The 19,589-nt window shown below is 58.1% G+C and overlaps 5 protein-coding genes across 5 annotated transcripts; 2 read left to right on the top strand and 3 right to left on the bottom strand.

Moving 5' to 3' along the window:
* Nucleotides 1-36: 36 nt before the first annotated feature.
* On the bottom strand, nt 37-2,122 carry PHYSODRAFT_348552 (hypothetical protein). The gene has a single exon (XM_009540399.1). The coding sequence runs from the start codon at nt 2,081-2,083 to the stop codon at nt 293-295; it is 1,791 nt and encodes a 596-aa protein (XP_009538694.1). The 5' UTR covers nt 2,084-2,122; the 3' UTR covers nt 37-292.
* A 2,682-nt stretch (nt 2,123-4,804) lies between these two features.
* On the bottom strand, nt 4,805-7,114 carry PHYSODRAFT_307554 (hypothetical protein; the record flags this gene model as incomplete). The annotated part of the gene is made up of 3 exons (XM_009540398.1): nt 4,805-6,705; nt 6,862-6,957; nt 6,997-7,114. 3 exons carry the CDS (start codon nt 7,112-7,114, stop codon nt 4,805-4,807), a joined length of 2,115 nt encoding a protein of 704 aa, XP_009538693.1.
* Nucleotides 7,115-7,516: 402 nt separating this feature from the next.
* On the bottom strand, nt 7,517-8,116 carry PHYSODRAFT_532819 (hypothetical protein; the record flags this gene model as incomplete). Its single annotated transcript, XM_009540397.1, has 2 exons — nt 7,517-7,900; nt 7,958-8,116. The coding sequence occupies 2 exons, from the start codon at nt 8,114-8,116 to the stop codon at nt 7,517-7,519; spliced, it is 543 nt and encodes a 180-aa protein (XP_009538692.1).
* Nucleotides 8,117-11,484: 3,368 nt separating this feature from the next.
* On the top strand, nt 11,485-15,414 carry PHYSODRAFT_348550 (hypothetical protein; the record flags this gene model as incomplete). The annotated part of the gene is made up of 1 exon (XM_009540396.1): nt 11,485-15,414. The coding sequence occupies one exon, from the start codon at nt 11,485-11,487 to the stop codon at nt 15,412-15,414; it is 3,930 nt and encodes a 1,309-aa protein (XP_009538691.1).
* A 232-nt stretch (nt 15,415-15,646) lies between these two features.
* On the top strand, nt 15,647-17,895 carry PHYSODRAFT_566334 (hypothetical protein; the record flags this gene model as incomplete). The annotated part of the gene is made up of 4 exons (XM_009540395.1): nt 15,647-16,459; nt 16,535-16,839; nt 16,905-17,457; nt 17,512-17,895. The coding sequence occupies 4 exons, from the start codon at nt 15,647-15,649 to the stop codon at nt 17,893-17,895; spliced, it is 2,055 nt and encodes a 684-aa protein (XP_009538690.1).
* Between the last annotated feature and the right edge of the window lie 1,694 nt (nt 17,896-19,589).

The following is a 19,589-nucleotide window of genomic DNA, read 5'->3' as shown; positions in this document are numbered from 1 at the left end:
GCAGGATGCAGATTAGAGTGCGGCGTCGAATATCATAGTGGGAAACGATACTTTGATATATTGAAGGCAGGAGGCTCTGAAAGCAAGTGCCGCATGATGCAAGTTTGGCGATCTGTGTCTGTTCCCGAGATGCAAGATTGTGGTTGCTGGACACTTGAGGTGACACTACCGGCCTGCAATCTTCGATGACGCAGTTGAGCTGCAGATCTGCACATACACACGGACGGATAGTTGGAGATTTGGTCTGACGATCGATGTCGCCGATGTTAGCCTTGAACTGGCGGTTGGAGCGCTACACACTGAGCGGGTGCATGGCCTCGCTCTCCCATCTCAGCATTCCGAACATCGCCTCGTTCGCGAGCTGATTCAGCACCTTGTCGTCCTTCTCACCCTTGACGTCGTAGTAGCCCAGGAAGTGCGCCTTCCACTGCGACGTCTCGTTCTCACCACCAATGAACATCCAGCCCTGGCACTCCTCACCCCGGATGCAGTTCTCAGCGGCCTCGGTCTGAACCGTAATGGATTTCAGGCCGATGTAGTAGTCATCGCCATCACGCAACCGGAACGCCACGCTGATAAACTCACGGTCGGACATGTCGGATGCAACCGAGGCAATGCGGTGCACCACCACAATATCGTCCGTCACCTTCTGCAGGATACGGAACTGCTTCACGTCCGGGTAAATGCGCTTGCACTTCTCCGGTGACGTGATGATATCCCACGAGGCATTCGCGACTTCGCGAATGTTCTTGTCGCTAATAGAGCGCATGGCGCGGAAGTTGAGGCACGTGCTCGCCGCCCACAGCTCCGTCTTCCAGCCCATAGCATAGCACACGTTCGTCTTCGAGTTCACCGTCGGACCGAACGTCTTCAGCTCATTGTACGCGTGACGCACAGCCTCGTGGCACAGGTTCAGGTCCACCACCAGCGTCGGACCCTTCAGAGGGTTCATCTGGTCGCTGATCCACATCGGGACACCCGCGATCTTCTTGCGGTCCACGTCGCGGCAGTCGCTCGGCAGCGCGTTCAGACCGTACTGGATCATGCGCGCGAAGTTCTCGTGCTGCAGCAGCTGCTCCTTCAGCTTGTTGTTGTCCTTGCGCAGCGTCTGCACCGTCTGCATCTGCTTCTCGTACGCCTCCGTCAGCGCCTGCTCGCTCATGCCCGCCATCTGCGAGCACTGCTCCGTCAGGTCGCCGCCGATGATGCGGATCTGCTCCTTCAGCTCCGCGATGCGGTCGCGCAGGAAGCTCTCCTCGTCCTTCTGTTTTTTGCGGCGGCGACGCGACGCGTAGCGGACCTGCTGGCGGCGGCGCTCCTTCTTCTTCTGGGCGTCGTCTTCACCCATACCTGCGTCTTCGTCACTGCTTCCGCCGTTGTTACTGGATGTGGCCAGTGCGCGCGAGCTGGTCGAGGACTTGGTTGAGGTGGGAACGATCGCGCTTGGTGCTACAGCAGCCGGACGAGGGGCAGTGGGGGCTGGGATGTTGGCGTTTAGGCCTCCAAGTGTTCCGAGTCCCGACGAGACAGCGGGCGCACCCATGCTTGGCGGTTGCATGCCGCCGACGCCCATGCGCGCGCCGTTGGCTACGCCGTTGGGCGTCATCTGGTTCATATGCATGGAGCCGGGCATGCCGCTCTGCTGCATGGGCGGCGCCTGGCTCGTCATGGGCATGCCCTGCGTGCGTCCGGGCTGCAGGCTCGGCGCCTGCGAGTGCGGCGGCATCATGTGCTGCTGGTCGTAGACGTGGCTGGGCATCTGGCCGAGGTGCTGCTGCTGCTGCTGGCCGAGTCCGACGGGGTCGTTGCTGAGCGCGCCCAGCAGGTCGTCCACGAAGCGCGGGTCGTCCTCGGGCGCCACCATTCCTGACTGCTGCATCATGCCCATACCCGCGTGCTGCTGGTGCATGGGCGGCGGCGGGTGGTACAGGCCGTTGTTCATGGGCAGCGGGTCGAACATTATGTCCTGCATGGTGTAGTGCTGCTGCATGCCCGGCTGCGGCGCGCGCTGCTGCTGCTGCTGCTGGGGCATCCCGTTGGGCATGCCGGGCCGCATGCCGTACGGGTTGCTGCGCTGGTCCATCGCGGCGCGAGCTTCAGTGCCTGGCTGTGGGGGGAAGAGAGCTGCTTCCTCCGCGTTGCTGGCAGATTGGAATGTGCTGCTGGCGTTGCCTTCTCCCGCGTCTGGGCTGGGCGGCTGCAATTCATTTGCAATTCATTTGGCCGGATTTCGACCAATGGAAGCTCGCCAGATGACCGGCGAAGAGATGGGCGCCGACGGTACACCTTTCTGGCTCGAGCTAGCTTGAGTTCGAGAAGAGGTTGGTGATTCATGCTGCCTGTTGCTCGACTGGAGCACTCGGGCTTGGCTCGCGTCTTGCGGCGGTGAATCAGCGTGTGCTAGTACAGCATGTGCAGGTTGATGCTGGCCGCGGATGCGATGGCTGGCGTGCGCTGGCCGTTCGATCGCAGGCAGCAGAGCTGTACGGTAACGACAAGCCTGGTTGCCACGCATGGGAGCGGGTGCACATCCTTCCGAGGATACAAAGACATAGGGCAACCGACCGACCGACGCCGTCAGCAAAGCTCAACACTGAGAAAGAGCCGTGCAGTGCAGACATACAGAACATGTATGCATGCCAGCAGCAAGATTTCTTGGTCCTTTGGCGTCTGGGCTCGCCCTCCCGAGTCCTCAGCTCCCGCCAGCGGCAAAATCGGATAGAGGCTATTGCGCCCGTCCAGTCTGGCGCAGCAGCGCTATAGCCAGTCCGGCCTCAGAATGACTCAATCTGTTTGGTACAGGAGGGGTACAGTACGTCGGGGTACTGTACACGGCACAAGTGCAAGCGTCTTCGTCCGCGTTGCTCTCATCCGCTACGAGAAGCTCAGGATCCGCGGAGCCCGCATGTGCATTAGCTACATGTAATACAGTCTATTGGGTCCAGTGCATGGGAGGCACTGCCCTTGCGTTGCGCAAAGGGTAACGATTGCAGTGGCCGCAACGTGGGGCCACGGTGCATCGAGCCCCCTTGATGATACCGTGGCGACTAGAGTGGAGGGCGCTGCGTTAGCCGAAACGCTGTCGTTGATTCTATTACTGTCCGAGTCGAGGTTGCAAGCAGCGGATCGTCATTGACGATCGTGAGCAAGCAAGTCCGACCACCCAAAAACTGTAGACGAATTCCGCCACGTGAAGCCCTTGACAGGAATTACTGTACCGTCGCCTTTTGTTGGGTCAGCGGCAAATTTATCAGCAACAAATTATTTCGCGTGGCAGGCTCGATCGGTTGCAGCGGGCGGCCTCGATGCCCGCAGGCTCGTCAGCGTGGCACGGAGACTATTTGCAGCACCGCCGAGTGCTGCATCGCGAACAGTGAGCACCGATACAAGACAAGGTTGCTGCGCTTTGGCTGGGAGACCAATTTTCTACTTAGTGTTTTTTATCGTGGAAGTGAAAGTTCTGCATGGTTGTTCACAGACAGATAGTTTACACTAAAGATGTTCAGATGCAGCCCTCCGCAATCTAAAACTCTTTGAAAGTCGACGCGTTTACTTCTAATTCGCGTTTGTATCGAACCTGTTGTATATTCTTTAGAGGTCGGTGCAGTAGTTGGTGAACTGCCTGTGGAACTACGCATACTGCAGCTTTCGAGAACCCTAGCAGTCGGAGGCAGGCAGATGCTGCGAAACAGACGCAGGAGACGCCTGTGGATGGCGGTTTAGTAGCACAAAATCTAACCTAGAACAAAATTTGAGTCAAGAAGCACGGTTAGTTGATGATAACTACGGCCATCTACTGCGCCTGCTTCGCAGCCGCAGCATCTGCCGGTAATGTGCAACTGGAGAAGTACGAAATGATATTCTAGTCAAATTGAAACGAACAAATGTTTGCCTACTTTCTTAAAACTTGTGAAGAGCGAAAAACTTCCAAAGAAGTGTTTTGTTTTGAGAAGTTTTTGTACCATCGCTAATTGCGATTTCGATGTCTCCTGAACGTTACCTGTAACTGGGAATATATTCGTGACGAATTAAAGTTTGTGAGGCTTGAAGCGGGTTGGGCGATGCTATACTAATGCCTACTATAAAGAGGTCGAACAGGTCCAGGATAATAGTGTATATCTTTCCTGTCACTACGAAAGCTCAAGGGCTGACCATTTTTTTCTTTTCTTATATTTCCGACACAGGTTATATGAAACAATTGGCGGGAACCCGGGTTCCCGCAAATGATACCAACCAAATCGCGAATTATTTATTTTATTTTCGGCCCCATATTGGTACCGTTGGGGCAAGTTAAACCATCAAATCCAAGTGCTGTCAACGAATGAGAACCACAAATCTGTCACCGGTACTGAGTAGAGCCGAATACCGTACCTTACCATGTCAAAGTCCACCTTATGTGAGCAGGAGGTTAGCGATGTGGCCGGAAAGCCCTCTACCGCTCTACCAGGGGAGAGTCTGGATTTTCATGGAGAGACACAGGACGGGAGCGAAGACGAATTCACCTTCCGTTTCTCTACCGAGCTTAAGCTACGTTCAACGTAGGTCATAGACCAACACTCCAATACATTTGACCATACATGGGTACCGGTAGTTTTGGGGGAACCGGGGTCCCGATGGGTACCCGGGTTCCCGCCAATTGTTTCATATGCAAGTACTCAAGACCTGCAGCACTCTCGAATGGTGCGCAGGTGTGCTGACGACTTACAGCGCTTACTGCAAGTCTTTGACCTGGCAATAGCGCTCTCTGCCTAGCGCTCCATAGCTGGCAAAGAGGGCCACCCCAAAAACAGGAACAACTGCCGCTTTAAACGCTCAGCGGGTGCATGGCCTCGCTCTCCCATCTCAGCATTCCGAACATCGCCTCGTTCGCGAGCTGGTTCAGCACCTTGTCGTCCTTCTCGCCCTTGACGTCGTAGTAGCCCAGGAAGTGCGCCTTCCACTGCGACGTCTCGTTCTCTCCGCCGACAAACATCCAGCCCTGGCACTCCTCGCCACGAATACAGTTCTCAGCAGCCTCAGTCTGCACGGTGATAGATTTAATACCAATGAAGTAGTTGTCTCCATCACGGAATCGGAAGGCCACAGAAATGAACTCGCGATCCGACATATCCGAAGCTACGGACGCAATACGGTGCACCACCACAATATCGTCCGTCACCTTCTGCAGGATACGGAACTGCTTCACGTCCGGGTAAATGCGCTTGAACTTGTCTGGAGAGGTAATAATCTCCCAGGAAGCGTCGGCAACCTCACGGATGTTCTTATCAGAGATGGATCGAACAGCGCGGAAGTTGAGGCACGTGCTCGCAGCCCACAGCTCCGTCTTCCAGCCCATAGCATAGCACACGTTCGTCTTCGAGTTCACCGTCGGACCGAACGTCTTCAGCTCATTGTACGCGTGACGCACAGCCTCGTGGCACAGGTTCAGGTCCACCACCAGCGTCGGACCCTTCAGAGGGTTCATCTGGTCGCTGATCCACATCGGGACACCCGCGATCTTCTTGCGGTCCACGTCGCGGCAGTCGCTCGGCAGCGCGTTCAGACCGTACTGGATCATGCGCGCGAAGTTCTCGTGCTGCAGCAGCTGCTCCTTCAGCTTGTTGTTGTCCTTGCGCAGCGTCTGCACCGTCTGCATCTGCTTCTCGTACGCCTCCGTCAGCGCCTGCTCGCTCATGCCCGCCATCTGCGAGCACTGCTCCGTCAGGTCGCCGCCGATGATGCGGATCTGCTCCTTCAGCTCCGCGATGCGGTCGCGCAGGAAGCTCTCCTCGTCCTTCTGTTTTTTGCGGCGACGACGCGACGCGTAGCGGACCTGCTGGCGGCGGCGCTCCTTCTTCTTCTGGGCGTCGTCTTCACCCATACCTGCGTCTTCGTCACTGCTTCCGCCGTTGTTACTGGATGTGGCCAGTGCGCGCGAGCTGGTCGAGGACTTGGTTGAGGTGGGAACGATCGCGCTTGGTGCTACAGCAGCCTGACGAGGGGCAGTGGGGGCTGGGATGCTGGCCGCGAGGCCACCGAGGCCGCCGATACTCGACGTCGCAGGCGGAGCTCCCATTCCCTGTTGTTGGAGGCCAACGCCGCCCATGCGGGCACCAGCATTAGGGGCCATTTGGTTCATGTGCATGGAGCCAGGCATCCCCTGTTGCATCGGGGGAGCCTGACTGGGGAGCGGCAGGCCCTGCGTGCGTCCCGCCTGGAGGGTGGGCGCCTGCGAGCGCGGCGGCACGAGGTGCGACTGGTTGTAGACGTGGCTGGGCATGTGGCCCATGCTCTGCTGCTGCTGCGCGTTCATGCCCACGGGGTCCCCCAGCGCGCTCATGAGGTCGTCCAGGTCGTCTTCCGGCGCGACCATCCCCTGCTGCGGCATGAGGCCTCCGAGGGCCTGCATACCTCCCGCACGCGGGCCTGGGTGCTGCTGGTGCATCATCTGGCCGCCGAGGGGCGGCGCCTGGTGGTACATGCCGTTGCTCATGGACAGCGGGTCGAACATCATGTCCTGCATGCCGTAGTGCTGCTGCATGCCCGGCTGCGGCGCGCGCTGCTGCTGCTGCTGTTGCTGGGGCAGGCCGCCGGGCAGAACCCCGCGGCCGGCGGGGATGCCGTAGTTGCGCTGGTCCATACGCTCGGAGGACGGGAGCACACAAGCAGCACACTCGGGCGGAGTCTTGGTGATTCGGTTGTGAGGGTCGGAGGGGGATTGAAAGGCTGCAATTCAAAATGAGCTGCAATTCATTTTTGCGAGCACCTTCTGGCCAATCAAAACAGGGGCTCAGTCGCATTGGGTCACGTCAGCTCGGGTAATGCAATGGCTCGACTCGAGCCTCGAGCCGCTCGAGGCCTAATGCGCCTCATGAATCATACCGTGACCGGTATTAGCTGTGTTGGCACCGGGTCCGTCGGCAGCAATGGCATTGACCCGCTTTTTCTTGAGCCTGGCGGTGCCGATGCAGGAAAATTCTGCTTGGTCAAACTTACCAGTAGTCGAGCTTGGCTTACCTGGCTGAGCCGCCGTTGTGTGTAAACTTAAGGGAGTTATCGTGCAGAGATCATGCGAGCGGCGACTTGGCAGGCATTGCAGCACCGCTCGCTGCCAGAGGCATTCTTGTGGTGCCATCTTCGGGCAAGTCAGCTCGAGCATTGCAAGCACCCAGCTGAAATGGCCAGCGCGGGTCCTGTTGCCCCTCGCCCGTCTTCGCCCCATCCACGGTGGTCACTTCGCGGACTATCCGCAGCCATTTCTTAAAGTGCATCGCAGACTACTATTCTCAGTCAAGCCGCCCTGGTACTGCAGGCTGCAGTCTGCAGCGTTCTTCCTGCCATTGACTGCCATCGACTCTCGTGGCGAGCTGCTGAGCTGTCCAGGTTGCTTTAGTCAGGCTGCTCAACGGCGATTAACGCGATGTGTACAGACTGTACAGTTCAGTTCGCCAAACAGCTGTAGTAATCTTGGCAAATGTCTACCTGGTAGCACAAAAACGAATCAATCCGATTGGTTGTTCACTTCAACTTCAGTCCATTACAACTTATCCTCGGGGGCCGAGGTGGGGCTTGTTGTTGGTAGCATCTCCGACTTGGTTGGGGACCGCGGGGACGTTTGTCGCTGCCTCGATCCGTCTACAGGCGATGTCGGCACAATCTCAGTCTTGTAGGACGAGCTGACCCCGCCGAACGAGTCGTAGAAGCCCTTGCGGCAGTGCTTCTCAACGCGCTTCTCCAGCACAAAGGCCAACTGGGGGGACAGGTCTCGGTGCCTAGTCTGGTAGATCTGGCGCTGGACCACAGGACTCGTGACTGTGGTGCAGTATTTGTCCAGGATGGAGTCGTACGGCGGGAGCTTCGAGTCGTGGGGCGTCGTGGGCACCCAGTTACGCTCTCGGTCCTGAAGCGCAGGGTTCGGTTGCTGGACGAGTCTCCGACTAGGCGACACAAATCGGAATGGCTGCGGATCCCCATACACTTGCCTGGCTGACAGCGGCCGCTTCTTGGTCTCCTTCAGGTTGCTGGACGTCGGGGGTCTGGCCCGCAGTGTCGGCGGCACAAACGACTCGTATTTGGTCAGGTCGTCGCCGTGGCGGAACATGTTGGCAAACAGCCAGTCGCGTTTTGTCTTGTCCATCTTCGGGAGGTCGAAGCGCAGGTTGGCGGGCGTCCTCACAGGCTGAAGCAACCGGCGTTTGCCTCCGTGTTCTCCGCTGGTGGAGGGCTTAGCCTTCTGTCTTGGTACGGGTGCTTTCCGAGGGAGTTGCGGATACTCGTTAGGCAGGTATTGGTATGACGCAGAAGGGGGTTTTGAAGGAGACCGCGGCGACGAGACCTTTGGCCTCCGTTTAGAGGGGCTTACCTGTGTCTGTGGCGCTTGATCACTCGTTGTTGCAGTTTTACTTTCCGTATTGTATTCGGCTGGATTCGTTAGTGATACCTGGTGATCAACCGTGGAGGGCTTTAACCTGGTACGAGACGACCGCGGTGTAGTGGTGGGCTTTTTATCTGTTGCCGATAAAGGGTGCGGTGCTGAAGGAGGGGCCGGTGTTCGATTCGTTGCTGGGCGTGTCGGCTTTATAGGTGGAGACGGTTGTGTTGTAGCTCGGCTCGCGTTTTTAACGGGACGAGCTGGCCGAGCTGGTGTTTGCCCTGGTTCACGCCGCTTCGACTCCGTTAAGGCTTGCTTTTTCTCATTCTTGGCCACAACGGTTACCTGGGCTTTAGTCGGTAGTGCGTCTTCAGTAGCTTGACCGGGGAATGCTTCAACCTCTGTTGCGTCAGTATTCAAAGCTGGTTGTTCACTCGGTGGCTCCAGCGCTGGTATCTCGTTTTCCGCTTTGACTGCAGTATTGCTGGCTCCACTTATGGGCTGCAATGTTTCAGACACTGGTGTTGGTGTCGCGCTTTCAGCATTAATCGCAACTTCGTCAAGTTTGGGCTGCAATGATTCATTCAGTGGCGTCCTGCTGTCAGTTTTGGTTGCGTCGTTGTCAGCTTCACAGGCGGACTGTAATGATTCAGACATCTTAGCATCCTGATGCACGTCTGCATCAACGACCTTCTCTGAATCGACCTTGCCCAAGTTCTCGACGGTCGTCTTTACCTCGACTTGGGGTATCTCCAAGTCTTGAGTCTCGAATTCATCGTTATCGAGCTCATACTGCCCAACTCCGTCATTATCGGCATCAGCGTCCTGCTCTGGGGTTGGCTGCCGTGGGGTGTCGGTATCAAATTCATCGTCGTCATCGTACATCGTGGCGACTATCTCATCTCCAGTTCCCTCGGTTTTCCCCTCCTTCACGGCTGGCTGCTCTGTAGGTTCTTCTCCATTGCCCGCTGCTTGTTCTGCAGGATCCGGCCCATCATTTTGTTGCTCGGATGCTGAAGTGTGAGGTTCGCTCTCTTTTTGCTGCAGTTCAAGTAGCGTACGAGCTTCTTGGAGTAAAGTTTCAGTTTCGCGTCGTCCGTCTTCGATGAATTCGTCGACATCATAGTCGCTTGCCTCGCTGCTCGATTTCTGCGGGGTGTTTTCCCCATCAAACTGAGGTACTTCGGAATCACTGGCAAATTCGTCGTCCATCTCGTCAGCGTAGTCGTCGTCGTACTTGTTACTCTGTGGTGGGTCCACATGCTCTGGGGTCGGCGCTCTATCTGGCGTCTGCACCGCAGGTGAGTATTTATCGACATCGCCAGTAAACTCCTCTTCGTTAGTCTTCGGAGTGACCTCATGGTCAGGTAGATCATACAAGGCGGAGCTTGGCCCACTCTTCGGACGTTCAGGCAGCGTTGGTTGAGCATCGTCGTTTTCATGGTCACTTTCAAAGCTGTCGTGGCTTGCTTCGCCACCACTTCCATTATCATCGCTGTAGGTTTCGTCACCTTCTTGGCTCTGAGGCGGATCTGCCACCTCTTCAGACGGTTGAATCTCTTCAACACAAGGTAAGGATCCTGTATACAGTAGCGACTGTGTCCTTCGTACAGGAATTACCACCTTCTCACTCTGTAGATCTCGGTAGGATTGTGCTCGCGCGTTAGATCTTACAGCGTTTGGTACGGCAGCGTTACCATCATCCTGGGTATCATTTTCTGCGTCGTCCGTACTGTTTTCCTCTTCGGCCAGGTTTTGTTGTTGAGTCTCTTCTTGAACTGGAAAGCAGGCACTTTGCTTTCGGGACCGGTCGTATCTCTCGGGGGATAAATCCAGCGGAATTGAGTCCATCCACTTGTCCACTGGTGCTGCTGACAGCACGAGCGGCATGCTACCAAATCGAGCTTTTGGCGGGAAATCTTCAGTCAGTCGAGCGATTACTGAAGTCGGCACACTTGATCTACGAGGGCTCACACTTTCCTCGCTCAAGGTTCTGGGAAGGATAGTTGGCTCTGGTAGTGCTGGTGCGCCTTCGTCCTCCGAATCGACCGAGTACTCAGCTTCGTTGTCGTCGACTGCGTTCGCTTGGTCGTGATTCATGAGTATATCGGCTTTTGGTGCAATCAAAGCCTCAATCTGTGTCATGTCGGCGGTGGCGGGTGTTTCTTCACCGGCAACCTCATTCTTCTTTTCTGGTGGTGGTTCAGCATCAAATACTGTTGAGTCTTCATCAAACTCACCGTCATAGAGCTCTGCGTCATCTCGTGAAGCAATCTCTTTGTCATCCGCATCTGTGGTAGTAGGCTCAATTGGTAGCTCAGAAGTCTCAATTAGTGGTGGTCCAGCCGTTGTTACCACTGGACCGTCCTCATCGAACTCAGCGTCATAGTCATCTGCATCCTCTTCGCCCTCCTCCGCTGCTTTCTCGTGCTCGACTGCATCTTGTTTCTCATTAATCTCTGCGTCTTCATCAGCGAACTCCTCGTAGTCGCCGTTGTCTTCATCCGAACTAAACTCCTCGTCGGAGTACGCGGCGTCCTGAGGCTTTCATAAATACAGAATTATTAGCGGAGACTTTCGAGTGACCTGCAAGCAAACACATTGAACCTTACCGTGTCTTCTTCGGCCATACTCGACCGACGTACACCACCACGCGGGACAGAGCTGCCGACCTCCCCGTGGTGCTCAAGAACCAGTGCTGCCAATCTGCATTTTTCAAGCCCATCCGAAATAGATCGTCTCGCCGAGAATAGACAATCGCCATCAAAGAACGTCGTCGAGATGTTGTTCTAGGCCTGCAATACACAGTAGTGACGCCTTCATCGCGGACTCCTGCCGTTCAACACGGCGCTATTACAGGCCCACGAGCCAGCTAGCTACGCACAAGGGTTAGCTAGAGCTCCTTAGGCGAAACACGAAATTCCGTGCCGCGTGTTCAACCAAACACGAAATTCCGCCCTGTCTAAGCCGATAGTTTGCCGATTTTCCCATTCACCGCACGAATCAAGAGCTGGGAAAGGTTACGCTGACCGAGATGGCTTCACTTCTCCACGTCGTCACGCTCGACCTTCGTCCACGTCAGCTCATTCAGCCATTCCCCCACCCGCCGCCACCAAGAAGTGACTGACTGGAGCATGGCGCCGAGAGTGACCGCGACGTGCTTCCAAGAGGCGGAGGCGGCTCCGCTGCGCGTGCTGGTGCTGCCCCACGCGGGCAGCGCCTCGCGCACGCTGGCGCTCGAGTGGGGCAAGAGCTTCCGCGCGGCGGGGCTGAACGTCGAGCTGTGGGGCGTCGACTGGGCGCCCGAGGGAGAAGCAGCGTCCACGCGCGCGGAGCTCGTGGCCGCCATCTGCGCGCAGCTGAGCAGCGGCTTCTTCGGCAAGCCCTTCGTGCTGGCAGGCCACAGTCTGGGCGCGCTGGTGGCGCTCGCGCTCGCGCACTACCTGGAGCAGCGGCAGTTCTCGACGCCCCGCCACGTTTTCCTCTCGGGGGCGGCGGGGCCTGGCAGCTGGACGCTGTATGACGACGTGGGGGTGCTGCAGCACGATGGTGAGCTGCTCAAGCTGCTGCAGCAGTGGGGAGGCACCGACCAGGAGGTGCTGGCCATCCCCGAGCAGAAGCAGAAGCTACTCACAGCTCTGCGTGCGGATCTGAAGCTGCACAACAGCGTCGTGCACTGGTTCAAGCAGCAAACGGAGGTGAAGATCCGCTCTGACGTGACGGTGTTCGGGGGCTCCGAGGATCCTGCGGCGCCGAAGGATTCTTTGACGCAGTGGAAGGACGTGTGTGGGGAAGGCAGCGAGTTCGACGTCAAGCTTTTCCCGGGCGGACACTTCTATTTGACGAGCGCGGAGAGCCAGGAGGCGTTCGCCAGGTCCTTCATCGCCAAGCTGGAGGCTGTGAGTGCCATTGTCGTGATGGAGTCGCGCACACTCATTGATGGGCTGAACTCCAAGATGGGGCCGTATCCGTCCGAGAAGTGCTTGCACGACATGTTCGCAGATGCTGCGAAGCGCACGCCTGATGCGGTCGCGGTCTACTACGAGGACAAGACGCTGACCTTCCGTGAAGTGGACGAGCAGAGTGAAAAGCTCGCTGACTACTTGTTCCAAGCTGGAGTGCGTCCTGGCTGCATCTCGGGAATCTTCATGGAGCATTGCATCGAGTTTGTGATCGCGTACATCGCAGCGCTGAAAGCTGGAGGTGCCTACATGCCGCTGGAGATCGTGTATCCTCCGGATCTCCTCGAGCGCGTCATGGAAGAGTCCAAGCCGGTCATTGTACTGACCAAAAAGAAGTTCCGCAACCGTTTGCCGGGGTGGCAGCAGGCACTTGAACTGGACGACGGCTGGCTTGAGTCTCTCGCTCGCCAAAACATCCCGTCGATGCCATTGGATCGCACGCGGACGCACCCGGATGATCTAGCCTATGTCGTCATGTCTTCGGGAACCACTGGAGTACCGAAGGGCATTTGCTGCCCTCATCGCGGCGCCGTTCACTCCTACGACTGGCGTCTGACTCATTGCCCCTATAAGGAAGACGATCGAGTTGCCTGTCACGTCTTCTTCGTGTGGGAGCTCCTGCGTCCGATGCTTGGAAACCGTCCTCTATACGTCATCCCTGACAACACCATCTACGACCCCATCAAGCTGGTCGACTACCTCCACACGCACAGTATTACGCGCATCCTATTCACACCGTCGCTCCTGCAGTTGATTCTTGACACCTGCTCAAAGGAGGTATTGCTGCAGAAGCTGTCAAAGTTGCGCTTGGTGTGGCTCTGCGGTGAAGTGGTGACGCTGGAGCTGCGCGATCGTTTTGTTCGTCTCTTCCCGAAGTGCGAGCTGCAGAACCTCTACAGCGTCTCTGAGTGTCATGACGTGAGCGCGGTGGACCTAGCTGCGATGAGCGACTTCGACAATTCGCTGTCTACGAAGTATGCCTCCTGTGGTGAAGTTATGCCCAACGTGAAGGCGTACGTGCTCGACGACGACTTCAAGCCTGTGTCCGTGGGAGTGCCAGGAGAGCTGTATATCGGTGGACCCTGTTTGGCTATCGGGTACCTCAACCGCCCGGAGCAAACGGCTCAACGCTTCCTCAAACACGTCGTGCCCGGAGAGACTGTGTACAGGACCGGTGATCGTGCTCGCTTCTTGCCGAATGGCCACCTGGAGCTGATCGGACGTTGCGACTTCATGGTGAAGATTCGAGGATACAGCGTGGTGCTTGGCGCTGTCGAGTCAGCCTTGGCGCAACATCCTCTGGTATCTACGTCTGTGGTGCTCACGGAAGGTGACGAGGGCGAAGACAAGCGCTTAGTCGCGTATATCGTGCCAGAGGACTGGGAGAAGGTGCCGAGCGCCTCGAATCTTCGTGAGTTCCTGAAGGAAAAGCTCCCGCACTATGCGATCCCGTCTGTGTTCGTGCAGCTCGATGCGCTTCCAATCAACAGTGCAAGTGGCAAGTTGGACCGTAAGAAGATGCCGTCGATTGAGCAGGCCAAGAAGCTACGCAACGAATCCATTGATCTATCGGTGGACCCGAAGAATCTACCCCAGACAGAGACGGAGAAGAAGCTTGCGTCCATTTGGTCGGACCTCCTTCGTCTCGAAAACGACAGCGTGCTGCACCGCGAGGCCAGCTTCTTCGACGTTGGAGGTCACAGCTTACTCTCCACCCGACTGGTTTCAAGCATCCGTGATACATTCGGGGTTCAGTTGACGCTGGCGGACATTCTCTCTTCACCGGAGTTGTGTGCCATCGCGTCGCGAATCGATCAGTCGTTGAGCGAAACGAGTGAGACCAGCGCTGCCCCTGTGAAGGCAGAGAAGAAGGTGGTTCTACCGTTGGAAGCTGTGCTCGATGCGTCGATCTACCCGGCCCCGACGCGTAAGGCTGGCTACAGTCGCTACCGTGTGGAAATGGTGAGTCTTCCTCCGCGGAACATTTTTTTGACGGGAGCGACTGGATTCCTCGGTGTTCACCTGCTGCACGCCCTGCTCAAGTACTCAACAAGCGTCGTGTTCTGCTTGGTTCGAGCGGCCGACGAAGATGCGGCGATGGAGCGCATCAAGGCAGCGCTCAAGGATTTCTCCCTGCTTGACGAAGCGCAGAAGTTCCACTTGGAGGACCGCGTGGTGCCTGTCCCGGGCAACCTCGCGCAGCCGTTGCTTGGTCTGGATGCGGACAACTTCAAGGTGCTGGCGACTGAGATCGACGCGATCTTGCACAACGGTGCAGACGTCAACCTGGTGAAGCCCTACTCGGCTCTCAAGAGCGTGAACGTGCTGGGCACGCAGGAGGTGCTGCGTCTCGCCGTGACCAACGGACTGTCCAAGACCCGCGTGAAGCCCGTGCACTACATCTCGACCAACGGTGTGTTCCCGTCCACGCTAGCGGCGCCCAAGTTCTTGGAGACTGCGGACCTGAGTGAGCTCTCGGACCAGCTTGAGAATGGCTACGCGCAGAGCAAGTGGGTGGCCGAGCAGATGTGTCACGAGGCGGCGCAGCGCGGCCTGCCGGTGTCGATCCTGCGGCCGGGCAACATGGCTCCGTCCTCTCTCACGGGCCAGTGGAACGCCAGCGACTTCATCTACCTCCTGCTCAAGGGCTGCGCAAGTCTCGGGGCTGTGCCCGCTCGCTCCGACTGGTTCTTCGACATGACCCCCGTGGACTACGCCGCGCGTGCCATCGTGCACTTCGCGGCGCTGCGTCCGGTGGAGGCGCTGGGCCAAACGCTGCACATCCAGAACCCGGCGCTGCCCGTCAAGAGCGACGCGTTCTTCCAGTTCTTCACTGCAGCACTGAGCAGCAAGGCGCAGTCGCAGTCGCTGGCCGCAGCCGAGTACGCGGACTGGAAGCGCAGCCTACAGCAATTGGCGGCCAAGGACGACGCCCCGCTGGAGCTGCAGAAATTGGCCGCCGGGATTGACTCCTTTGAAGTCTACTTCCAGAGCGACAAGGTCTTCGACTCCGCGCTCTCGGCCGAGCTGCTGCGCACCGCCGGCATCCCCTGTCCGACGATCGACCAGGCACTTCTCGCCACGTACACAGCCGAATGGTGATGCGTCTTTCGTGATATTGTCCTCCAATCACAACTCGCCGTTACTTTCTCCACCAATAGGTGGACGTAGATGCTGTTCACTTTCTGGTAATTTCCCCTCGTCCAATCACACCCGTGTCCTATCCTTAAGCCTTAGTTGAAGTTTAAAACTTCAACTTTCACCCACCGTACCGTAAGCAGCCGGTCGTGGGGGATCCCGGTGTGTCATTCCGCAGCTCTCCGCGTGTCCGGCAATGCTGCGCCTCCGCCCCCTCCAGCGCGCCGTCCTGCGCGGCGCGCGCGCGCTCTCCACGACCACGTCCACGTCCACGCGCGGCTTCCGCAAGATCCTCGTGGCCAACCGCGGCGAGATCGCGCTGCGCGTGCTGCGCTCGGCGCAGAAGCTCAACATCGAGACGGTGGCCGTCTACAGCGACGCGGACGCCGACTCGCAGCACGTCAAGCTGGCCACGGAGGCCTACCGGCTGGGCCCGGCGCCCGCCGCCGAGAGCTACCTCAACTACGCCAAGATCCTCGAGATCTGCCGCCTCTCCGGGGCCGAGGCCGTGCACCCGGGCTACGGCTTCCTGTCGGAGAACGCGGCGTTCGCGCGCGCGTGCCAGGAGGCGGGCGTCGAGTTCATCGGCCCACCGGTCAGCGCCATCGAGGACATGGGCTCCAAGAGCGCGTCCAAGGACATCATGATCAAGGCGGGCGTGCCCGTGACGCCCGGCTACCACGGAGAGGACCAGAGCTTCGAGACGCTGCAGAGCGAGGCCAGGAAGATCGGCTACCCGGTGCTCATCAAGGCCGTGCTGGGCGGTGGAGGCAAGGGCATGAGGATCGTGGATGAAGACAAGGACTTCCAGGACGCCCTGGACGCCTGCGTGAGGGAGGGCCAGGCGTCCTTCGGAGACGGACGCGTGCTGATCGAGAAGTACCTGAGGAAGCCCAGGCACGTAGAGCTCCAGATCTTCGGAGACAAGCACGGAAACGTCATCCACCTCTTCGAGCGCGACTGCAGTGTGCAGCGACGACACCAGAAAGTGCTAGAGGAGGCCCCGGCTGTGAGTTTCTGGTGGTGCTGCCACTGTACATGTTAGTACTGTTTTACTGACTTGGTATTGTGCGTGTGTCAACAGCCTAATATGTCGGAGGCCTTGCGCAAGAAGATGGGAGACGCAGCAGTCGCAGCCGCCAAGGCCGTGGGCTATGTTGGCGCGGGAACGGTCGAGTTCCTGCTGGACGAGGACGAGTCCTTCTACTTCATGGAGATGAACACGCGACTGCAAGTTGAACACCCCGTCACCGAGATGATCACCAAGCAGGATCTGGTTGAGCTGCAGCTGAAGGTTGCTGCGGGTCAGAAGCTGCCGATCCGCCAGGAAGACCTGAAGATCCACGGCCACGCCGTCGAGGCACGTATCTACGCCGAAAACCCCTACAAGTACGTTGTGAGTCGATTATCTTAGTGGTAAACTGGTCTAACCTGTTGGTTTTGTGTTATCACAGTGATTTCCTCCCCGGGAGCGGAACGTTGCAGCACATTCGTTTGCCTAATACATCGAAGGACGTCCGCGTGGACACCGGAATTATCCAAGGAGACGAAGTGTCCATTTTCTACGATCCCATGATCGCAAAGCTGATTGTGCACGGCGACAACCGTCAGGCTGCGCTGGACACGATGGTCAAGGCGCTCCACGAGTACCAGATTGTGGGTCTGCCCACAAATATCGAGTTCGTTGCTCGTACGGCCGACCACGCTGCGTTCCGGAAGGGCGGCGTCGACACAAGTTTCCTTAACAAGTACGGTGACGATGTGCTGGGATCTCTGGGAGCGTATCCGTCCTACACCAAGGCTCTTGGTGCTGTGAGCTTGCTTCTTCTCGAGCAGCTTAAGCGTCGCCCAACTGGGAACTCCAGTACCGAGCTGCACTCGCCTTGGTCGGACGATTCTCTAGCACACTTCCGATCGCTGGAAACGCTCGAGCGAAAGCTTCAGCTAAGTCACGACGACGATGAAGCGCCCGTGACTGTCAAGTGCTTGTCCAAGAACACGTACCAAGTATCGTTGAACGGTGAAGACGCAAGTGTCGTGGTTAGCGGGGAGATCAACAAGAACGGAGACTTCAAATTCCGAGTGGACAACCGCACGTTCAACGGTACGGCGGTGATCCACAACCAAGATCTCCACCTCTTCTGCGACGACAACAGCGAGCGCTACGAGTACAAGTTCCACGTCCCGCTGCCGTCGTTTGAACCCGCAGAGGGCAGTGCAGGCTCAGCTGCGCACAGCAAGATTGTGGCGCCGATGCCCGGCAAGATCATCAAGGTGCTGGTGAAGAACGGCGACACGATCACGGCCGACCAGCCGCTGCTGATCATGGAGGCCATGAAGATGGAGCACATGATCCGCGCGCCCAAAGATGGCAAGGTACAGGAGCTCTTCTGCGAGAAGGACGATTTTGTGACGGACGGCAACGTGCTCGTCGAGCTGGAATAACTGTCGTGGAGGTCACCGTACATGTGTGTGTTCGAGCTACTCTCAGCAATTTCTATGCCATTTGCAAGCCCCGGTACAAGCTCTAGCACGTAAGATCGTTGTGTAAAACAATCTAGCTTTATTGCTGACTGATGTGGGGTATCCCATGACAAACAACCAAGCTCAGTGTAAGCATCAGGTGGTCGATGAAAGCTAAAGGTGTGATAGCTTTGAGCTTGCTTGGACAGATTGGAGAATGGCAGCGAAAAGAGACCGAGCGCGCGGCGGCAACAGACAGGACTCTCGGTGCGGCGCCGGCTGCCACTTCAACGAGTGGGATGCGCATAGGCGGCGGGGCACCATCCGATAAGCAGCGGGTCATACGGGGCGCTGGCGCTGCCCGATACTGTAGCGAGCGCTGGCTGTCGTGGCCTCGACCGAGGCGAGCTGCGCGGGCCGCACGTATGCTGCTACGGGTACACCCTGGTCGGTCGGCGGAGGCAGCACCACGCTATTCATGCACGACAAGGCAGGCTAAATGATAAGCCCCTTGGCCGCTGCTCTGCAGAGAGCTAGCTGCTACCTTCAAGCGCGCGAGGCGAGGGCCCCCTCGGAAATGCCGGGCCTCAACTCTGCAGAGTCTCTGCTGCGTCGAGTGGGACGGCCGGCATCATGGCACGGGAGACCGCCGACCGGCATCGTTTGCAGATTTGCGCCGCGATCTTAGTCGGACGTGGCGGCCGAGTCAGCAAGGCAAGGCAACAGGAGCAAGAAGCAGCAAGCTCTGGAGTCTGGAGTCTGGACGGGGCTTGCGGGCATCGTTGAAGCGGCCCAGCCGGCCGGAGCGACCAAGAGCGGGGCCGCCGCATGAATGAGTGGGTGGCGGGCTCGCTTAACCTGCCAGGCAGGCAGCCAGGCAGTGCCAGAGCGGACCGTCTTGAAGAGAGCAAGCGAGCGCTCCGCATCCCTCCCTCGCACGACAGCGCGCGGCCAGGTGGCATCAGCTAGCTGATGCTGATTCCCGCGCGCGGCGGCGTTGAGGTGGCAGCTACGGCGACGGCGCGTAGCCATGATGTAGCCATGATCATCGACTGTGGCGGCGGCGGCGGGGTTGTTCGATGCGATCGATCGGTGCAGCTGTCCACAGTGCGGGGACCCGAGCCGGGCAGGCTACGGTCTCCACTTCACTGGCGCGTGTTTGTTGGCCAAGCTGAAGATACTGAGTTCTCCGCGACAAGCAGACGCGTTTTTGCTGAATTGCGTGTCAACTGAGCTGGCCATGAAGCGCGCGCCGAGGAGCTCACGCCGTTTCTACGATCTGCGCGCATACCTGTGTCCTGCGGACGAGCTGAGTTGCTGCTGGCCAGCGAGCGAAGGAGCTCCTCCCCGCCGGAGCTCTTGGTGGTATCGCTGCTGAAGGAGGCCAGAACGTTCGCCTATTGCCTGTGCGGCTTCAACACGGACGGGCAGAATCAGGGGCAGGCAGAATTTTTCGGACTCAAACTTTGCGGAGCCTCGTGGGCCAGAGCGGGGGCTGGCACCAGTGGCCAATGTGCTGGCTGCGGCGAGACACCGGCAATTGATGCACATATCTCGAAGTCCCGGAGCCGGCGATCTGCGGATCGGGGCCGCTAGTGTTCGACGCAGGCACCGGAGTTGAGCTCCACCGGGTCGTTTCGACCCAAGCAGCAGCAGCAGCCCCGCACGCTTCTATC

This window comes from Phytophthora sojae (assembly GCF_000149755.1).
Source record: "Phytophthora sojae unplaced genomic scaffold PHYSOscaffold_15, whole genome shotgun sequence".
In the NCBI taxonomy this organism is placed as follows: Eukaryota; Oomycota; class Peronosporomycetes; order Peronosporales; family Peronosporaceae; genus Phytophthora; species Phytophthora sojae.
This window is presented reverse-complemented; position numbering and strand designations above follow the sequence as displayed.